The following is a 9,307-nucleotide window of genomic DNA, read 5'->3' on the forward strand; positions in this document are numbered from 1 at the left end:
ATTAATCTCACTCCCCCCAGACCCTGCATTAATCTCACTCCCACACTCCCCCGGAGCCTGCATTAATCTCACTCCCCCCCAGACCCTGCATTAATCTCACTCCCCCCAGACCCTGCATTAATCTCACTCCCCCCCAGACCCTGCATTAATCTCACTCCCTCCAGACCCTGCATTAATCTCACTCCCCCTGACCCTGCATTAATCTCACTCCCCCTAGACCCTGCATTAATCTCACTTCCACACTCCCCCCAGGCCCTGCATTAATCTCACTCCCACACTCCCCCGGACCCTGCATTAATCTCACTCCCCCCAGACCCTGCATTAATCTCACTCCCCCCAGACCCTGCATTAATCTCACTCTCACACTCCCCTCCAGACCCTGAATTAACCTCACTCCCACACTCCCTCCAGACCCTGCATTAATCTGACTCCCCCAGACCCTGCATTAATCTCACTCCCCCCAGACCCTGCATTAATCTCACTCCCACACTCCCCCCAGACCCTGCATTAATCTCACTCCCGCACTCCCCCCAGACCCTGCATTAATCTCACTCCCGCACTCCCCACAGACCCTGCATTAATCTCACTCCCCCTCCAGACATTGCATTAATCTCACTCCCACACTCCCCACAGACCCTGCATTAATCTCACTCCCCCCTCCAGACATTGCATTAATCTCACTCCCACACTCCCCACAGACCCTGCATTAATCTCACTCCCCCCAGACCCTGCATTAATCTCACTCCCGGACTCCCCCCCAAACCCTGCATTAATCTCACTCCCGCACTCCCCCCAGACCCTGCATTAATCTCACTTCCACACTCCCCCCAGACCCTGCATTAATCTCACTACCCCCAGACCCTGCATTAATCTCACTCCCCCCCAGACTCTGCATTAATCTCACTACCACACTCCCTCCAGACCCTGCATTAATCTCACTCCCCCCCAGACCCTGCATTAATCTCACTCCCGCACTCCCCCCAGACCCTGCATTAATCTCACTCCCCCCAGGCCCTGCATTAATCTCACTCCCCCCGGACCCTGCATTATTCTCACTCCCGCACTCCCCCCAGACCCTGCATTAATCTCACTCCCCTCAGACCCTGCATTAATCTCACTCCCCCCGGACCCTGCATTAATCTCACTCCCCCCGGACCCTGCATTATTCGCACTCCCGCACTCCCCCCGCACCCTGCATTAATCTCACTCCCCCCGGACCCTGCATTATTCTCACTCCCGCACTCCCCCCGGACCCTGCATTAATCTCACTCCCCTCAGACGCTGCATTAATTTCACCCCCCCCCCAGACCCTGCATTAATCTCACTTCCACACTCCCGCCGGATCCTGCATTAATCTCACTCCCACACTCCCCCGGACCCTGCATTAATCTCACTCCCACACTCCCCCCGGACTCTCCATTCATCTAACTCCCCCACAAACCCTGCATTAATCTGACTCCAACACTCCCCCCAGACCCTGCATTAATCTCACTCCCACACTCCCCCCGGACCCTGCATTAATCTCTCTCCCCCCAGACCCTGCATTAATCTCACTCCCACACTCCCCCGGACCCTGCATTAATCTCACTCCCACACTCCCCCCAGACCCTGCATTAATCTCACTCCCGCACTCCCTCCAGACCCTGCATTAATCTGACTGCCCCCAGGCCCTGCATTAATCTGACTCCCACACTCCCCCGGACCATGCATTAATCTCACTCCCGCACTCCCCCCAGACCCTGCATTAATCTCACTCCCACACTCCCTCCAGACCCTGCATTAATCTCACTCCCACACTCCCCCCGGACCCTGCATTAATCTGACTCCCACCGGACCCTGCATTAATCTCACTCCCACACTCCCTCCAGACCCTGCATTAATCTCACTCCCCCCAGACCCTGCATTAATCTCACTCCCACACTCCCCCTGGACCCTCCATTAATCTCACTCCCACACTCCCCCCGGACCCTGCATTAATCTCACTCCCCTCAGACGCTGCATTAATTTCACCCCCCCCAGACCCTGCATTAATCTCACTTCCACACTCCCGCCGGATCCTGCATTAATCTCACTCCCACACTCCCCCGGACCCTGCATTAATCTCACTCCTCCCAGACCCTGCATTAATCTCACTCCCCCCAGACCCTGCATTAATCTCACTTCCACACTCCCCCCAGACCCTGCATTAATCTCACTCCCCCCAAACCCTGCATTAATCTCACTCCCTCCAGACCCTGCATTAATCTCACTCCCCCCAGACCCTGCATTAATCTCACTCCCCCCCAGACCCTGCATTAATCTCACTTCCACACTCCCCCCAGACCCTGCATTAATCTCACTCCCACACTCCCCCCAGACCCTGCATTAATCTCACTCCTGCACTCCCCCCAGACCCTACATTAAACTCACTCCCGCACTCCCCCCAGACCCTACATTAAACTCACTCCCGCACTCACCCCAGACCCTGCATTAATCTCACTCCCCCCACAGACATTGCATTAATATCACTCCTGCACTCCCCCCACAGACATTGCATTAATCTCACTCCCGCACTCCCCCCACAGACATTGCATTAATCTCACTCCCCCTCAGACCCTGCATTAATCTGACTCCTGCACTCCCCCTAGACCCTGCATTAATCTCACTCCTGCACTCCCCCCAGACCCTACATTAAACTCACTCCCGCACTCACCCCAGACCCTGCATTAATCTCACTCCCACTCCTCATAGACCCTGCATTAATCTCAATCCCACACTCCCCCCAGACCCTGCATTAATCTCACTCCCCCCAGACCCTGCATTAATCTCACTCCCACACTCCGCCCAGACCCTGCATCAATCTCACTCCCGGATTCCCCCCAGACTCTGCATTAATCTCACTCCCGCACTCCCCACAGACCCTGCATTAATCTCACTCCCCCTCCAGACATTGCATTAATCTCACTCCCACACTCCCCACAGACCCTGCATTAATCTCACTCCCCCCTCCAGACATTGCATTAATCTCACTCCCACACTCCCCCCAGGCCCTGCATTAATCTCACTCCCACACTCCCCCGGACCCTGCATTAATCTCACTCCCCCCAGACCCTGCATTAATCTCACTCCCGGACTCCCCCCAGATCCTGCATTAATCTCACTCCCGCACTCCCCCCAGACCCTGCATTAATCTCACTCCCACACTCCCCCCAGACACTGCATTAATCTCACTCCCGGACTCCCCCCAGACCCTGCATTAATCTCACTCCCACACTCCCCACAGACCCTCCATTAATCTCACTCCCACACTCCCCCCGGACCCTGCATTAATCTCACTCCCCTCAGACGCTGCATTAATTTCACCCCCCCCAGACCCTGCATTAATCTCACTTCCACACTCCCGCCGGATCCTGCATTAATCTCACTCCCACACTCCCCCCAGACCCTCCATTAATCTCACTCCCACACTCCCCCGGACCCTGCATTAATCTCACTCCCCCCCCAGACCCTGCATTAATCTCACTCCCGCACTCCCCACAGACCCTGCATTAATCTCACTCCCCCTCCAGACATTGCATTAATCTCACTCCCACACTCCCCACAGACCCTGCATTAATCTCACTCCCCCCTCCAGACATTGCATTAATCTCACTCCCACACTCCCCACAGACCCTGCATTAATCTCACTCCCCCCAGACCCTGCATTAATCTCACTCCCGGACTCCCCCCCAAACCCTGCATTAATCTCACTCCCGCACTCCCCCCAGACCCTGCATTAATCTCACTCCCACACTCCCCCCAGACCCTGCATTAATCTCACTCCCCCCAGACCCTGCATTAATCTCACTCCCACACTCCCCCTGGACCCTCCATTAATCTCACTCCCACACTCCCCCCGGACCCTGCATTAATCTCACTCCCCTCAGACGCTGCATTAATTTCACCCCCCCCAGACCCTGCATTAATCTCACTTCCACACTCCCGCCGGATCCTGCATGAATCTCACTCCCACACTCCCCCGGACCCTGCATTAATCTCACTCCCCCTAGACTCTGCATTAATCTCACTCCCACACTCCCCCCAGACCCTGCATTAATCCCACTCCCGCACTCCCCACAGACCCTCCATTAATCTCACTCTCCCCGCGACCCTGCATTAATCTCACTCCCCCCACAGACATTGCATTAATCTCACTCCCGCACTCCTCCCACACCATGCATTAATCTCACTGCCCCCAGACCCTGCATTAATTTCACTCACCCCGCAACCCTGCATTAATCTCACTCCCCCCACAGACATTGCATTAATCTCACTCTCAGACTCCCTCCTGACCCTGCATTAATCTCACTCCCCCCAGACCGTGCATTAATCTCACTTCCACACTCCCCCGGACCCTGCATTAATCTCACTACCACACTCCCCCCAGACCCTGCATTAATGTCACTCCCGGATTCCCCCCAGACTCTGCATTAATCTCACTCCCGCACTCCCCACAGACCCTGCATTAATCTCACTCCCCCTCCAGACATTGCATTAATCTCACTCCCACACTCCCCACAGACCCTGCATTAATCTCACTCCCCCCTCCAGACATTGCATTAATCTCACTCCCACACTCCCCACAGACCCTGCATTAATCTCACTCCCCCCAGACCCTGCATTAATCTCACTCCCGGACTCCCCCCAGACCCTGCATTAATCTCACTCCCGCACTCCCCCCAGACCCTGCATTAATCTCACTCCCACACTCCCCCCAGACCCTGCATTAATCTCACTCCCGGACTCCCCCCAGACCCTGCATTAATCTCACTCCCACACTCCCCCTGGACCCTCCAATAATCTCACTCCCACACTCCCCCCGGACCCTGCATTAATCTCACTCCCCCACCCAGACCCTGCATTAATCTCACTACCCACAGACCCTGCATTAATCTCACTCCCCCCAGACCCTGCATTAATCTCACTACCCACAGACCCTGCATTAATCTCACTCCCCCCCAGACCCTGCATTAATCTCACTCCCCCCAGACCCTGCATTAATCTCACTCCCCCCAGACCCTGCATTAATCTCACTCCCTCCAGACCCTGCATTAATCTCACTCCCCCTGACCCTGCATTAATCTCACTCCCACACTCCCCCTGGACCCTCCATTAATCTCACTCCCCCCAGACCCTGCATTAATCTCACTCCCCCCAGACCCTGCATTAATCTCACTCCCACACTCCCCTCCAGACCCTGAATTAATCTCACTCCCACACTCCCTCCAGACCCTGCATTAATCTGACTCCCCCAGACCCTGCATTAATCTGACTCCCCCAGACCCTGCATTAATCTCACTCCCCCCAGACCCTGCATTAATCTCACTCCCACACTCCCCCCAGACCCTGCATTAATCTCACTCCCGCACTCCCCCCAGACCCTGCATTAATCTCACTCCCGCACTCCCCACAGACCCTGCATTAATCTCACTCCCCCTCCAGACATTGCATTAATCTCACTCCCACACTCCCCACAGACCCTGCATTAATCTCACTCCCCCCTCCAGACATTGCATTAATCTCACTCCCACACTCCCCACAGACCCTGCATTAATCTCACTCCCCCCAGACCCTGCATTAATCTCACTCCCGGACTCCCCCCCAAACCCTGCATTAATCTCACTCCCGCACTCCCCCCAGACCCTGCATTAATCTCACTCCCACACTCCCCCCAGACCCTGCATTAATCTCACTCCCCCCAGACCCTGCATTAATCTCACTCCCACACTCCCCCTGGACCCTCCATTAATCTCACTCCCACACTCTACCCGGACCCTGCATTAATCTCACTCCCCTCAGACGCTGCATTAATTTCACCCCCCCCCAGACCCTGCATTAATCTCACTTCCACACTCCCGCCGGATCCTGCATTAATCTCACTCCCACACTCCCCCGGACCCTGCATTAATCTCACTCCCCCCAGACCCTGCATTAATCTCACTCCCCCCAGACCCTGCATTAATCTCACTTCCACACTCCCCCCAGACCCTGCATTAATCTCACTCCCGCACTCCCCCCAGACCCTGCATTAATCTCACTCCCCCCAAACCCTGCATTAATCTCACTCCCTCCAGACCCTGCATTAATCTCACTCCCCCCAGACCCTGCATTAATCTCACTCCCCCCCAGACTCTGCATTAATCTCACTACCACACTCCCTCCAGACCCTGCATTAATCTCACTCCCCCCAGACCCTGCATTATTCTCACTCCCGCACTCCCCCCAGACCCTGCATTAATCTCACTCCCCCCAGGCCCTGCATTAATCTCACTCCCCCCGGACCCTGCATTATTCTCACTCCCGCACTCCCCCCAGACCCTGCATTAATCTCACTCCCCTCAGACCCTGCATTAATCTCACTCCCCCCGGACCCTGCATTAATCTCACTCCCCCCGGACCCTGCATTATTCGCACTCCCGCACTCCCCCCGGACCCTGCATTAATCTCACTCCCCCCGGACCCTGCATTAATCTCACTCCCCCCAGACCCTGCATTAATCTCACTCCCCCCAGACCCTGCATTAATCTCACTTCCACACTCCCCCCAGACCCTGCATTAATCTCACTCCCGCACTCCCCCCAGACCCTGCATTAATCTCACTCCCCCCAAACCCTGCATTAATCTCACTCCCTCCAGACCCTGCATTAATCTCACTCCCCTCCAGACCCTGCATTAATCTCACTCCCCCCAGACCCTGCATTAATCTCACTCCCGCACTCCCCCCAGACCCTGCATTAATCTCACTCCCCCCTGGCCCTGCATTAATCTCACTCCCCCCAGACCCTGCATTATTCTCACTCCCGCACTCCCCCCAGACCCTGCATTATTCTCACTCCCGCACTCCCCCCAGACCCTGCATTATTCTCACTCCCGCACTCCCCCCAGACCCTGCATTATTCTCACTCCCGCACTCCCCCCAGACCCTGCATTATTCTCACTCCCGCACTCCCCCCAGGCCCTGCATTAATCTCACTCCCCCCAGACCCTGCATTATTCTCACTCCCGCACTCCCCCCGGACCCTGCATTAATCTCACTCCCCCCGGACCCTGCATTAATCTCACTCCCCCCAGACCCTGCATTATTCTCACTCCCCCGCAGCCTGACCGCCCGTTCCCGACATCGTCCAGAATTGCTCTGTACCGGATCCGGAGGTTTTTCACAGGGTCCCGGGTTCGGTAAATCGCTCCCACCCTCTCACTATCACATTCCGCCATTCCTCCGGCCTCACTCCGGTTACCGGAGGAACAGGGGGGCGGGGCCGCGGTTCCCTTGGCAACGGACAAGGCCTCGGGCTTCCTGCAGCTCCGGCCGGTGCAGACACCTTCTCGCCGCCCTGGAAAATGCGCACAGAGTAGTTTACACGGCTCGAAGAGATGCCGGAAGCACAGTTTTTGTTGCTTGGAGCTGCTGGTGATCGTTTGTCTCCGCGCTCGGAATAATAAAAAAAATAACGTCGGCCCAGCTACAGGGACCTGAGCAGGTCATCCACTCATTCAGCCTGACAATCCATTCTCCAATCCCTCCTGAGCAAAACAATCCCTCCTGTAAAACAAAAACAAAAATACCTGGAAAAACTCAGCAGGTCTGACAGCATCTGCGGAGAGGAACACAGTTAACGTTTCGAGTCCGTATGACCCTTCAACAGAACTAAGTAAAAATAGAAAAGAGGTGAAATATAAGCTGTGCCAATCGAAACTGGAGACTTTGTCCACTTTGTGTTTGCTAATGAATTCCGACAACAGAATTAATTGTTCAGCTATCTTCTCTTTGGGTTGGCCCTGTACAGATCGTCAACCCATAAAAAATAATCTAAAAGGCTCCTCTCTTGCAGAGGCTCAAGCAGTAAACAACCAAATGTTAAAAAAGGTAACTATCAAATCAAGTTATTTTCCAAATTGTCCAAGCAATCCCGTTCCTGTGGTGCCCACCAGTTTTGGATGGCATTGAATACCAGCGGACACCACATGACACGGGGTTGGCTATCTCATTTACAAGCCCAACTGTTTTCAGTGCTTCTCACGAGCCTCTTATTTCATCTAACCCTATCAGCACAACATTCTATACCTTTCTCCCTCTTGCTATTATCAAACTACCTCCTTATGCTCTTTGCCTTAACTTCTTCATGTGGTAGCAAGTTCTACGTTTTCATTACTGTCTGGCTGAAGGAGTTTCTCCTGAATTCCTTATTAATTTCTTACTCTTGTCAGCCTTCCATCTCATGAGAAAATAGTTTGGACCTTGGTGGTTAACTCCGTGTTAAACATTGTCTGATGTAGCTCAGGAGCCCCACTCTCCCAAAACGAAAAGAAGTTACTGGACCCCCAGTTATAACTGTATTGGGGCTGATGAATCCCGATTGATCTGACGTTAGCGCGCGTGGCTGCCCTGCAGGTTGGAGGCTGGTTCATCCCCGGTTAGCACGTTGTTTGCCCAGACAGGTTGGGGGCCGGTTGATCCCCAATTAAAGGCAGTTGACCACAGCTCATTGAAAAGTGGCTGATCCCATCTCATCCTCCATCGAGTTGAAAGGCTGTTGGCGCTCATTGCTGGCTGCTCAGCTGCTGATGGTTGGAGGCAGTAATCCCAGTTTGGCTCCCGGGCTGAGCACTATGAGCCATGATATTATTGTTAGTGACTCTACCAGGGTGAAATTTGTGCTTCGCCACGTCATTGCTGTGTGTGGTTGTGAAAATCCAGTGAAGATATTGGCTGTGCTAGGTTTCAACTTATTGGGGAAAAATTGAATTAAGTCAACATAATCGCTGTATAAGTGCATGAATTCTTCATCTCCCAGAAGACCCACCCTGAATGAAGTAGGCCTTAAGTGCGCGGGAATTATGTGCTGAATTGTAACTAAACTGTTGCTCACGAAGCTAAAAGAGACAGTAGCTGACTCCAAACTCATGGCAGTCTCTGCTGCATGCTGCAGATAAAGGCAGTGGGCTGGGAACATGCAAGACTCGCTGGCCTCTGTTTTCTCTGGACCCTCTTCTCAGCCAGCTGAGCATTCAGTTTCTTCTTGCCTCTTCTAATACCCGCTGCGAGCAATCAGCTTCCTGATGTTCTGGCCATCAGCAACTGTCTCCCAGTTGTCTGAGTCAATGTATGCCATCTTCCTATCTCATCTGGAGGTGTCCTTGCCATGGAGGTATGGACATACAGCAGGTTGTGGCCCAGTGGCCATTTCACCTCACAGAAGGTCTATGGGTCAGGCATGACGTCCAATGAACGTCTCTAAGGCATCGTAGATTTTTAATAATGAGTGTATGTTGACGGAATTAACATGCT

At 54.0% G+C, this 9,307-nt stretch overlaps 1 protein-coding gene across 4 annotated transcripts in view; it reads right to left on the reverse strand.

Moving 5' to 3' along the window:
• mks1 (MKS transition zone complex subunit 1) overlaps positions 1 to 7,712 on the reverse strand; it is a 95,685-nt gene extending 87,973 nt beyond the window's left edge. For 2 of the 4 annotated variants that reach the window (XM_078548470.1, XM_078548468.1), the window contains exon 1: positions 7,160 to 7,270. In XM_078548470.1, the coding sequence (XP_078404596.1) occupies positions 7,160 to 7,233 (74 nt within the window). In that variant the 5' untranslated portion in view covers positions 7,234 to 7,270. Of the gene's footprint in view, positions 1 to 7,159; positions 7,342 to 7,584 lie in introns of those variants that run through there. The other 2 variants (XM_078548469.1, XM_078548471.1) reach the window with 2 other exon arrangements.
• Between the last annotated feature and the right edge of the window lie 1,595 nt (positions 7,713 to 9,307).

The sequence above is a fragment of the Cetorhinus maximus genome, chromosome 9, assembly GCF_964194155.1.
Source record: "Cetorhinus maximus chromosome 9, sCetMax3.hap1.1, whole genome shotgun sequence".
NCBI lineage: Eukaryota > Metazoa > Chordata > Chondrichthyes > Lamniformes > Cetorhinidae > Cetorhinus > Cetorhinus maximus.